Here is a 13,920-nt window from a genome sequence, read left to right as displayed (position 1 = left end):
TAAAGCAAATTACATTTATTAAATAGTAAAAGCATTTTACAAAGTACACAATTCACTATTTTTATGCACAAACTTTTTTCAGATAATATTTTTACTAAAGCAGAATAATAATATTGTATAAGACTTAAGTATGACTTTATGCTCACATTTTCTTGCATAGCAATCATACTTTAGCATCAATAATAGAAAATGCTGTTCTAATATGTTTACAGTACTTTGGCATACAATAAAAGAAATTCATGATTCAACAGACACGATTATTTCAGTTCACGAGCATTGAACATGCACATTCAAACAAACATTCTTTCTTTAAGACTGAATTAAATCCAAACAAAATAATGACTTGAAAACACTATAGTTTCATGTATATTGGTATCATGTCTAGTTCAAAACACTTCATCCAAACACCACCAAAATTCTTGAATAAATGTTTACTTCTAATTAAACACTATCGATAGAAGTATATTAACAGTGGACAAATTGTGAATCCAAACAATGCAGATGAATTTTCAATTCACGCAGTCAAATCCCTGCTCAAAAAACCAGCATACTATTTTCACATCTTCGTAAATAGTTCATGCTAATCAACTCAGCTAGGTTGTGTAAATCACTTTCAGTGCAAAGTTTCTGTGTTATATTTAAATTATTTTGCTTATTTATTTATTTAACAGCATTTATTAGAAGTCTTATAATTGAAAATTCAAAATAATTATCAAATAGCAAATGAATAATAATAATAAAAAATAATAATAATAAAAAAAAAGAAAATATCAAGAGTACACAAATAAACATAAAATTTAATATTTGGAAGAAAAATTATAATTCTCTTAATTGGGTATAGATTATAAAGAAAATAATTCAATAAACAAAAAGACATTATGAATGTCAGCTTGTTTGCTTCGTGTTGCGTATCCGATTCAGATGACAATTGTCCCTGTTCTCTCTGGAGGAAGTACCTGGAGTACGCCTATCATCTTCATCATCACTAGTATATGTTGTTCCCATTGAAACCGCTCCCCGTGTACTCGTTGCTTGCATTAAATCCATATCTGGACCAGTTCTGTTTTCATAAAGAAGTATGTTCAGGGTTTCTTCATATATTCTTGCCTCCGGAAATTCAACCTGAAAATTATGAAACATTTATAATTCAACCAAAGGAACTCTTTAACGATGTGTAGTACTTTCTAGAAAGTAATATATAGCGTGATAAACATATATTCATAATAAAATTTATTTTTTGAAGGAGATCTTAGAACTTGTAATATAATCAATACTTATGAGCAAGGATATAAATCAAGATAATTTATTCACTGGTTCAAAGGATCAATAACTAAAAAAAAAAANAAAAAAAAAAAAAAAAAAAAAAAAAAAAAAAAAAAAAAAAAAAAAAAACACTGGTCCTGTCACATAATCTTAATTTATGTCCCAAAAGTAACTTTCATTTCCAATTAAGACATTTTATATTATAACATACATAACACTTATACATAATAAAATTTAACTTCGGAAGGAATTTGTAAATATAATTAATACTTTTGTGCAACATTAGAAATCAAGAAAATTTAATCATGCAACAAATACCTAAAAAAGAATCATTCATCCTTTCACATTATCTTATTTCATATACTAAGAGCAATTTTCATTTCCATTTAAGACTTTTTATTTAATTTCATTTTACATGAACAAAAAAAAAAATACAAACAAACTAAATTATGTAATATAAATTTCATTCATTGATACATTTTGATACACTAGAAAGAAAATCCAATTCAGAATTTTGTAAGTCTTTTTACTACTACTTCTATTAATAATAAAAATCTTACAGAGAATCAATTGAAAGATATAACAAACCTTAGTATGTTTTTTGTCTGTAGCATAGACAATTGAAGTACAGCAGACTTCAGCAACTTTTCTCCCATGTCCATAAAAAGACCAGCAACAGATCTCATTACTTCCAATGACATCTTTAATGAATAAAACTCTTCCACTAAATCTCAAAGATAACTTGTCAAACAATTCTACATTCTTCATTAAATTATCATCAGAGGTGCTGAAAAGAATTTATAAAAAAGATATCAGGGAGGGGGAAAAAAAGTAAAATTTTAATGTAGATAATGTAGAAACTTGCATGTGATTTTAAAATACAAAAATATTTGTATAAAGAGCTTTTTTTTTGGAAAAAAAAAACTGCTTTTAACTTTTCAACTGTCACACCCAGAATAATATTGGGCACGGCACTGGTGTTCCAAAATGTCACGCCAATATAATACTTGGGGTAATTTTTTTAGTGCCTTGTATTGTTACGAAACATATGTTGTATCCAAATATAGATCGGGAGAAGCTTATTTCGGCCTTATCTTTGTCAAACCCGAATCTATCTGAGGAAAAGTTAATTTAGAACAATAGCAGAATTTATTGAAGGTTTCAGAGGATAGAGGTTTATATTTAAAGCGCACAGCATTTTATTTGTTGCAAAATAGAGTCCAGTTCTTTGAAATGTTACATAGATTATTATTTTTTTTTGAAAATAATTAAATTACTGAGTGGCAGCCGCCTCAAGCAAATATACAGCGGCTGCATAAACTTGCATGTTTCAAAATATCCATTTTTAACTACTAAGTATATTTTATTTTGTATTAAACATTTGATTTTTCCAATAAAAAAAATGGCAATTTAAGTAGCCAAATCATTAAAATAACTTGACAGTTAAAAGGTTAAACTGTTTGAGCTATTTTGTGTTTACACAACAGATATGTGACAAATTAATGAGACAGAACATGTGACATGTCTATAGGGCAAATTAATGAACATGACTACTGATAAGTCAAGGAAGTACTGCCCATTAAAAACATTAACATACATATAGAATAATTTTAAACTCTTGCATAGTAATAAAATTTCAAAAAAGTATAACTTTCTGTTTTAGCAATTTTATTAGAAAGAAAAATGAGATTTATACTTTAAGGGAGTAAAACAAAATTTTTAAATAAAACTTCTTTAAGGATACCAAACCGGTACTCTTCATTTCCTATCTGTGAGAAAATCAACATCATATTCAATATTTAAGCACAATAGAAAATTCTTCTGCTTTTCATAACCTAAGAGCGATTTCCCAGTTTGAACTGAACTAATCAAAAATTAAAAAAACATTTTCCATTTCAGATCTGATTAGTAAATTATCGAGCAATTATATTAGATGTTTTGGCTTTCAACTGTTATTCTAAATTATGGTTTTCTACAAAATTATGGGTTCAATATTCAAAATGTTAATTTTAAATGTATGTTTTTATTTGAGTGCAAAAGGTACCGTAGATGAAAAAGGTATTGTCTATAAAAGAAATCCTACAAAAAATGGGGGATATTTTGATACACTTTTAAAATGATCAAAACAGAAAAATTTGTAATGCATTCGTTGTCTAAAAACACATTAATTTTGAAATTTTGGATACACACAGTATACATCAGTTCATGTATTTTTCCTAACCCTGAAGGGTTTATACTTCAAATAAATTATGCAATGTGTATGCATAATACAGAAATGTTTTTTTTTTTTTTTTTTTTTTTTTTTTTTTAAATTTTTAAATCATGTGCTTTTATTTTTTTTGTATTTAGTTCATTTACTGAAATACAATTTACTGATCACTGAAATATGCATTTTTCCATGTAATTTTGTATAAAAAAATACACACATAAATCTATAAAACAAAAAATTAATAATTTGAAAGAGCAAGTAGGTTTAATAATTGCAAAGAAAATTGACAGGAAATGATAAGATGTGAAAAAATCTATTTGGTGGGTATAAAGACAGTTTGTTTTTTTATTTATTTTTAAGTAGCTCCAATCTGAAGAATTCGGGGTTTTCTAGGCTCAGCTTACCTTGGCTAAAGTACTGTCACACACGCATATGTATATTATACAGTTAGCATTTAAATCAGTAGTTCAAACAGAACATTACATAAAACTTTCTTTATGTAGAATAAATAAGTCATAGGCACTATCAACTACAAATAACATGATAGTATTATGAAGTACTATAGTATTATTATGCCCATTTTTAAATTATACAGATGTTTCTTAATGGTAGAAAATTCATAACATGTCATTACAGCAGGAAAAAATATTCCTTAACAATACAAAATCAACGAAACACTGGTTAATTTCTGTTTTAAACCCTAATTGGACTGTGTTTGGTTTAGTATGAATAATAATATTCATACTATAATAAGAAAGTGAAATTTTTTTTTCTTCTCCAAATCTTTAATTTATTTTTACTGAATATTGACTATGAGCTTTCAATCATATCAGTAAAAATACATCACAAATGCAAATGATTTTGGAAAACTTACTTTGTATAAGAATATTTATTATTATGTCGATTAATCAGCAATTTCACAACAGGCTGAAAAAAAATGATGACAGAAGTTAATTATATATATATATTAATAGTTGGTAAAAGAAAACATTTAAGGTAAAGTTTTTTAATTAAAAAAAAAAATGAAAACAATGGTACAATGAAAATAAGTAAAAATTTCAAATTAGATTTATACAAATACAGATAAAATTGTAAATTAATGATATGCTTTAGTAATAATGATTTATCAATAAATAAAGAATAAAATATTTTTTTGTCATTTATCTCAACCTAAGCAAGCGTTAAACATAACAATATTCTAATAAATAATGCAATGTTACATAAAAAGTTATTTAAAATTTGTATTGGGAAAATATTAGAATCATAAATGAAAACATATGCACAAAATTGTTTACACTGATAATTTTTAAAAATAAATACATGAGCATAATAATAAAAATAAATTTTCGAGTAACATCTCATTCCTTTTTTCAGCACATGATTATAACAGGAATACTGTAACAAGATTAAAATAGAGCAATTACGACATTTTTGATCATATCATATTGAATTTGATCACATTTATTTGTTATATAAATTTGTGCAGAAGAGGAATCAAATATAAACATTTAAAAAATAGATATTTATTCCCAGTTAAAATTAGATAAATTCACATGAGCAATTGAAAAGATTTTGAAATTTGAAAATTGAGAAGACTTTTCGAAAAAATTTCTTAAATTCAATTATATTTAAACTGTATTAAAATAACAAAATTTTAAATTAGAAAGATTTAGAAAAAAATAAATAATATAATTAAAAATATGTACTTTAGTACAAATAAACCTAAATAAAATAAAATCTTTTAATTATGGATAAAATAATAATTTATTAGTATAAGCAGAAGAAATTATAATTAAATCTATCATTATAAAATCATTTTAGACTTTTGACTGTTTTAACCAGGTTTTGAGACTTGTAATGTCAAAAGTAGTATTTGAAGTCAACCATGGATAGAGATAAATAGAAATTAAATACATATAGTAGTTTAAACAAATTGGAATCTTTATTTCAAGATATTTGAAAGGGCTTATTGTTTACTTTAGTTGAAGAATTAATGAGCATCAACTCTTCTTTGGATGAAGTAATAAGTGGAACTCTGCAAATAGGTTCAAGATCCATTTCTCTTTTTCTTAAAGCAGATTCACAACACTCAGAAAGTTCTTGAATCAAATAATATTTCGCTTCAGCTAAGAGTTCTGCTATTTCTCGAGTTGAGTCCGGTAAGGGAACAGAACCGTCACGTAAAAAATTGAGAATAGTACCAAAATGTCTACCACAGCGATCAATTAATATCCAACCTGAATTTGAAAAAAGAAAGCAAAAATATTGTAATGGATAATTTAATAAAAATAACAGATAACCAACTTTAAATGATACATTAAAATAATCTTTGACAATAATAATTGCTAAATTAATAAAGAATATTGAACATTATTGTTTTTAAATTGAAAATATTTTTACAAAGTAATCTATATGTTCTATCTCCCCCCCCCCTTTAGGAAAAATTTTATTCGAATTAAGGAATAATTAGCCTTAAGATAGATATATAACTAAAAAAAAGACTAAGTTTAGCCTAATAATGAATACAAATTGGGGAGATTTCCATACCATGATCTGTGGCAACTTTCGGGCAGTGGTCCGAAAGAAACTAAAAAAAAAAAAAAAANATTTGGCAAATTCCAGGCAGCGGCCTGAGAGAAAAAAAAAAAACATCACAGAAAGGGACCAACACCAACTTGAAAGGTATAACTTATAGCCACTCCCGACCAAAGATCTACAAGTTTTTTTTTATATTTTAAAATTTGAAAGTTTAAAATCTATTTGGCACCATGGTGATTCTAGTCGGTGCAACAAATCATGTTACGGATATATCCCCCACAAATTCACAACAGTTATAAAAATAGCACATTATTAATTAAAAAAAAAAAAAAACATTACATACTAAGACTTATGTTTTCATATAAAATCATATCGTACCAGACCTAAACAATTATTAATAATATAATAACATATTTCAACATGTTTTTTTGAAAAATATAATAATGAAAGATACCTTCAGAATCAGTTAAAACTTCCATGCGACCACTAAACATAGCTCTAAGCATGCTATCATTTTTGGTTAATGTTCCTATAGTTGTATAATGCAAAGATCCACCAACGTTTAATTTCACATACTGACTTGGAGCTCCTTTAATAACAGTTCTGTGGTCCCCAGACATAACAGGATTCCGTTTTGGAACCAGGGTGACTGTTATTGTTAAGGATGGTCCCTATAAGAAATGTCAACTATATAGCTCATACTTAAATTTGTCATTTCAAATAATAGATATTTTATATATCTCATTTTTCATTGGTTTCAAATTGGAAACCCACAGTGTCTTTTTTTTTGCAGGCCCATATCAATCAAAATGTAATAATAAAAAATTTAATTTTAGCTTTACAACTGCAAATAACTTTCATTTCTATCAAATTTATAAAATTAAGTACCACTATACTTCCTTATTTAAAATCTTAAAAGAAGCAAACAATTTAAATTTCTTTAGAAATTCATTAAATTTATTTTTCTTATAAACTAGACTGCAACTTAAAACTGTTTAAAAATTTTTTTTAATAAGGTATTTCTTTTAAAAAGCTCCCACCCTGAAAGAAACTTGTTATACCTATGCTGAAGTGCATAGATACAGTTTTAAATTTATCAAAAATCATAGCAGAAGTTTCCAAACAGATTTTCTTTATTCTATCTCATATGTCAACAGAGCTAGAAGTGAACACCTGTTTTTTAAAAGACAGGCCCCAATTCTCTCACTGAGCATTTTGGTGAGTTTCTGGATCTTTCTTTACAAATAGACTATTTTGAGATAGTGAAAGGTTTTAACTAAACATGTGTACTGTTTCTACCTAAATTATGCCATCAATCTGACACCTTCAGAATCACCATTAGTGAGGGAATATTATGAATTATACTTTTTGTCAATTATAAAAATCCCAATTAAAGATCAAAAGTTAATTTAATACATAGAAACAATACTATAAGTGTTAATAAGATAAATGTTGGACAAGAAAAGTATAGGTATTTCAGTGAAAAATAATGTATTTGTAGGTGGATGAAATAAGATGTTAAAAATTAAAATTTTTTTTTTTTGTTGAGATAATTAAATAAAGACATCTTCAAAATATATACTGAACAAGTAGCTTATTCATTTTTCTATAGAAAAAACGGCAATATCTATTTACATTATTTTAGATATTTGCTGAGAATTACTATTCTTGTCCTTTAATTTATAAAGATTTGATTTTATATAAATTTTAAATATTTGCATTACTTGCTCTCAAACTAAATTGCTTTAATCTGGACACTTTTTAAAGATGCAATATAACTAGTAAAAATAACTATTTTTTATTAAATTCAATGATGCATAACATGATTAAGATGACACCAATTATGATAAAAAGTCAAAATCTCCTCCAAAGAATCTAGAATGCATTGCAGCTTATCATAATACTGTGCTTTCAATTGCAATTCTTGGACACTTAAAAGTTGAAAACTTCCGTTCTAAGTATTGATGTTTGAAATCATAGGTGGTCTGCTGTTCTAGAATACATTTTGGATCACCAGAAAGTAATACTCAGTAATCTGTAGAAAAATACGTTATTGGCAAGCAAATGTGAAATGTAGATGAGTTGGATACATTTAAACATGATTTCAAACAATAATTTAAAACGTGTACTTGAACTTTAAATTCCACTATATATTGAATTGAATACCATATGGACCATTTAATATCCAAATATAAATAAGTTGCTTTAAAGTTTTGAAAATAAATATAAAAAATTTAAATGTAAACAAAGGTGTCAATGGCTATTTTTATTTTTAAAACTGTCTTTATAAAAGATAACTTCCTGTTATTTTAATACGGACCTGGTAGGTTTTGATCGCTGTGATTGATGATGTGGGGAGCTTCTTGAATCGGACTCTAATCGCTATTGATGATACTTCTGCATGCTTATGAATAAAATTAAAACTAGCTTCATTTAAAGCAAAAATTATTCATTCAACTCATAATTTGGTAATAGATAATGAAATACTTCCGATATTCTCAAAATGAACCTAATTTCTAAAATATATTTATACATTATTCCCAAAATATACAATTAGAAACATTATAATTCATTAATATATAAGTACTTATCTATATTATCTACCTTAGTTGGAATTTTTGAGGTAAAATTTAGTTCTATTTTGCATGGATGTTTCTCATTAAGATGTCAGGCTCACATCATTAAGTGGAACTATACACAACAATGAAGGATTAAATGTCTCACTGTTTTTCTTTACATCAGTTTAACTTTTAAACTGGTACACTACAAAGATTGACCATAATTATATGGGATTTCCCTTTTAATAATGGAAAACAGAAAATGGAGCTCCGTATCCATTATTTCATATTTATTTCGGAACTACTTCTTCAGAGGACGATTAATCGAAAATACAAATTATTTTATAGAAGACAAGTATTGAGTAACATTTATTAAAGCGCGTGGGTGGTAAGCATGAGGACCATTCTCACTGTATTCAATTCATATCGTTCATACGTAAATGAAAGAAGCGTCATTTCCACTACATCCGATTCGCACATATGGACAAATGCGCTTGCGATTTGCCAATGCGGTAGCATGTTGAGAAATACTTAATTAGTGGATTTACTGCGGGTTCTCATTCTCCTTCAATGGAGGTGTATGAATCACATGCTGTGAAAATAGCCTTACTGCAACCATTTTCACTACACTTGTTGTTATTTTCGTATGCCTGTTACGGCATAGAGGTGCGATTGTTCTTGTTTTCCAGTGGCGCCATCTATGGATAAGAATTCAAGTTCTGCCACACCCATACGTCACGCTCATTTATAGGATGGACCCATTCATACAATCACAGAATGTAATTTTGACCTGAATCAGAGAACGATCAATCTTCAATTCAGTACCCCCAGAGGATTGATTTGTTATGGGAACATGCAGTACTTTGCGACTCGACAGATTTAACGTGCATCAGTCTCCTTTTTACTACACGGGGAGTCTTCGACCGGCGGGGTTCGAACCCACGAACTCTCGGACATGGGCCCAGTTCCCTACCGACCAGGTTATCCCAGCCCTTCACTACACTTGTCTACTGCATTAACTTGCACAAGTGTTTAGATACTACGGAGGGAATTTTTTGCTCATATAAATCACGTGTGCCTGCGTTTGTAATGCATGCATTGATTCAATAAGAATCTGCGTTCCAAAAAAATTTAAAAAATTGTAGAAAATTTTCTAAGAAAACATTTAAAAACTCACCTCTTTGCAAGTCGAGAAAAAAAAATTATTGCTGTTGGAGAATCGCCGATCGAAATGGGCTACAGTTTTGAGTAGAACAGAATTCTTTACTTATGGCAACACTGGTGTGGAGAATCATAGGAGAAGGCAGTACGTTAGTTTCTGTCTTCATTTTCAAATTTATTAAAAAATGTTTAAGTTGGGAAACTATATGCAACTGAAAACTATATTGAATATAGTTCTAAAAGAAGGCGTCGTGGAAATTAAAAAAAAAATATTTTTGACATTTACTTAGAAATATTTTGAATGTGGAAAATATCTAGAAAGTGGAAAATATCGTAGTACATTCTATACAACAGGGAAGAGGAAGAGAGAGCAGAGGAGAGGGGAAAGACATATAATGGGTCGTTTCCTCAGATGTCGTGTTCAAGCATTGCGATCGAAATCCCTGAGACGGATCTCTCTCTTCGAAGAGTATTAATTCGGAATGATAAAGCAGTTAGTCTTCAAATATTCGTAAATAAATTTTACTACCAGTTTTTTAGTTTCTTAAGATCTCTTGTCAGCTTACTACTTTTCTTTTTGTAGTGCTTTTAAAGTGATCTCATGTTTTTGGTAAAATGTCCATTCATTTACCAGAGAGCTAAAGTTGAATTCAGTGATTTAAAATATAAAATTCAAATCTCCAAAACAATATTAGTAGTTAAATTTACAAATGTAGTTAACTAGAAACTATTTTGGAACTGTAGTAACACTACTTCTCACTACTTTAAGGAGACGAACTTTGCTGGAGAACTTAATTTATTCTTATGCTCAAAATTGCTTTGAATAAAATATTGGCTTACATTAAATGTAAGGGAATAATTAAGAAATTTTTACTCATGTTTACAATAGCCAGTTTGTGAGTCAAAAATGTTTTTTTCGAATTTTTTCGAATAACCTTCATTTTTTAATGCCTTTTTCGACGGCGAATATTTAATTTCAAAAAAGCGAAATTATCAAATACTTGTAATTTTTTAATGCTCTTTTATTTCCTCTAAGAAATTAAGTACACTAAAAATACGTTCCTTTCCTTTGAAATCATCAGTGTTTCACGAATGTGCATTCGCATGTAAAAGTGTGACCTTAGTGATCAGTTATCTATTTTTCGCAATGGCTGGTTTAAATATTAGTTACATGTTATTTTAAATGCGTAATTTCTGTTAACAATCAACTGTAGCAACAGAATCATTTTCAACGAATCCACTGACGGACCCGCGAAGATTTGTTCCCGTCAAATTAGTTGCTGTTAAAACTGTGTTTTTTTTCTAAATTAACTTTAAAAGTAATTGCCTGGAATCTCTACAAACTACTGTTTTATTTTTTTTTGTGTCGTACTACTTACTACATCAATGTTTAAAAAAATAGCACACTACACAACGAATTTCTATATAAGTAGCGACTACAGTAGTTTCACTACTTCTAGTGCTTTAATTCCAACCACTGGTCTCACTGTGAGTCGCATAGATAAAGTAAGCTTGCGATAGAATAGCGTAAGCAGTTCATAACAGCATTATCCAAAATATTAAATGAGTTCTTTTTTCACTGCTCGGTTAATTTATTAGGAGCAAAATTTAAATTAGATGAAGGAATTTTAAAAGAATGTTGTAGTTGTTGTAGTTCATTTACGTCGCACTAGAGCTGCGCAATGGACTATTGGCGACGGTCTGGGAAACATCCTTGAGGATGATTCGAAGACATGCCATCACAATTTTGATCCTCTGCTGAGGGGATGGCACCTCCTCTTCGGTAGCCCGACAACCTGTGCGTGAAGTCGAGCACTTTACGGTAGAACAGTTTAACGAGGACCAATACAGCACACCCTCGGCCCCTACGCAGACTGATCCAAGTGGTTAACGACCCGCACACTGACCGTAACCAGTGATGCTTGACTTCGGTGATCTGCTGGGAGCCGTGTCTTAACGATCAGTCCACTGTGAGACTTAAAAGAATGATTACATTTATAAATTACTGTTTTTTTTGTAACATTATATTGTAACTAACAGATAATTTATACAAAGTAAACACATGTTAATTAAGTATTTAATCAACATTTTTTACAATTTTCTGTAATTATTTACGGGATAATTAAATTAAGTCACCTAAAAATTATTAGTAAAATATATAAAAAATTTTTCTGTACTTTTCTGTGTTCCTACAATTTAACAGTGTATGTTTGGAAGTCGTGTCGCAATTGACTGCATTATTGTCAATTTTCAAAAGTCTTCGCCAAACGTACATCTCAACAATTTCTTATGATAAATTTTTTTTCTTCCTATAGGAAGCTATTTTACGATAGTTTGTTTCAAGCTTTTATTATTTGGACCACTTTCTAATTGGTTATACGGCGGATCTACGGAAAATTACTGTAATCGAATAAAAAATCCTGAATTGTTTAGAAAAAAATCAATTTGACGTAATTTTAATTTCTTTCCAGTGTAAAAAATCATTTGCCAATACTCTCTTCAAAACACAATTTTATTCGCCAACTTTACGATTTTATCGCATTAGGCGAGGTGTCGAATGCTTAGCGTGGGCTCTGATAATCTGGATAGGTCATCTAAATGCTCACTACTCTTTTTCTTAAAATTTTTATTATTCTATTTTGAGCAACAAGTTTCCTGAATCCTGAATATATTAAAAGTGTGTATTGTCACCTCTCTTACACTCACCGTTTCTCACACAAGCTCACTTAATTTTCAAAGGGATCATCTTAGCAATTTTTACAAAAATTCTACCAGGAATCTTTTCACTTCGGAATTAGCGAAGTCTGGTTTATAGAATAGGGATCAGGGTTGTGTAGCATTTATTACACTTAAAATAAAGTATAAAAGAAGTATAAGAATAAAAGTGATGATATTTTATTCCATTAATAATACCGTCGCAGAGTCAATTTTGAGTTTACAACTACCAATGTTCAACTCCGTAGCTTTGTAATTCGAACCCAGTTCAAAAAACAAAGGAGCTCTTGGATCAGGTATTGGAAAATTTCCCTCGTAGAGGAATTTTTGATGGAATAACTTGCATTTGTGTTCACGAAAAACTTCTACGGTTAGCCTAATGGCAAGGGGACTTAACCATGATCCGTCTACCACTGAGGAAATTCAACACCAGCACAGGTGCCAGTCAGGTGCGAAATTCGTATCGACCAGCCATCGCTGGGAATCGTACCCGGGCCACCTCATTGGGAGGTAAGCGCTCTGTACCCTGAGCCGGCTCAAGGTGAGACAAACGTGAGTACAACTAAGGGAAACTCGAATAAGATCACGAGAATTGAGTTAGCCGTTGTGAAGTTTGGCGAGCGATCGTTAGCAAAAAATGCCGTGGCTCATAAATTAAAAAAAAAAAAAACTTCTGTTTCTTACTAATATAATGAAAACTTAAGGCCCAGAAATAATTATTTGCAAATTATTGACAACAGTTTTTGGGTAAAAAATATTTATGATCAAAATGTGCAGCATTAACTACAAAAAATTGCAAAGAAATTTAAATTATGAATTAAATGATGTGAAATGGCGTTTTCTCTCTTACGAAGATTGCATATATACCTATTATATGTATAGCATATATTATCTAGTTGCTTGGGGCAATCAGATTTTCTTACCCCCCTCTCCAGTTTTTGCAGCTTAGAAAAGCCCTAAAATAAAATTTAACTTTAAAAATAACACAAAAACAAATATAACAAAATATTTCTAATGATTTAAATTCAAATATTATAAGAACTATTTTTCCTTAAAGTTTAGTTTAGTTTCTGTCAATAAATCGTAATAAAGTACTTTTTTTTCTGTTCATATAAAACGCGGTGAATCATTACATGCACAAAATTTTCACCAGTGATTTTTCGATTCCACTTAAACGCATTAAATTTTAAAGAGATTTGAGAATGTAAATTCGTAAAATTTCTTTTCAGAATAACTTATTTGAATGTATTCTTTTCTTTTTACCTTCATTTCTTTCAAAAACGCAATGTTGCATAGAATAGAAACGAATTTATCACTTTTCTTTTTGAGGATAATATTTTTCGAATCTTCGATAATCTTTTCGATGTTAGAATTTTTTTTTTTTTTAACTTGGTTTATCATGAGAAAATATTTTATATTCAGTCGTTCAAGTCGAGTTACATTTGTAAGCCGAAACATTATTGCATGCAGTATTTT

The 13,920-nt window shown here is 29.0% G+C and overlaps 1 protein-coding gene across 1 annotated transcript; it reads right to left on the bottom strand.

Annotated features, from left to right (window-relative positions):
* On the bottom strand, window positions 1-8,912 carry LOC107442424 (BTB/POZ domain-containing adapter for CUL3-mediated RhoA degradation protein 3). Its single transcript, XM_043047441.2, has 6 exons — window positions 8,615-8,912; window positions 6,465-6,681; window positions 5,450-5,709; window positions 4,347-4,399; window positions 1,852-2,050; window positions 1-1,122 (listed from the first exon to the last, which is right to left on the bottom strand). The coding sequence occupies exons 2-6, from the start codon at window positions 6,628-6,630 to the stop codon at window positions 886-888; spliced, it is 915 nt and encodes a 304-aa protein (XP_042903375.1). The 5' UTR covers window positions 6,631-6,681; window positions 8,615-8,912; the 3' UTR covers window positions 1-885.
* Window positions 8,913-13,920: the final 5,008 nt, after the last annotated feature.

The sequence above is a fragment of the Parasteatoda tepidariorum genome, chromosome 2, assembly GCF_043381705.1.
Source record: "Parasteatoda tepidariorum isolate YZ-2023 chromosome 2, CAS_Ptep_4.0, whole genome shotgun sequence".
Lineage (NCBI taxonomy): Eukaryota > Metazoa > Arthropoda > Arachnida > Araneae > Theridiidae > Parasteatoda > Parasteatoda tepidariorum.
Note: the sequence above shows the minus strand (reverse complement) of the source record. Positions and strands in the feature narration are given on the sequence as shown.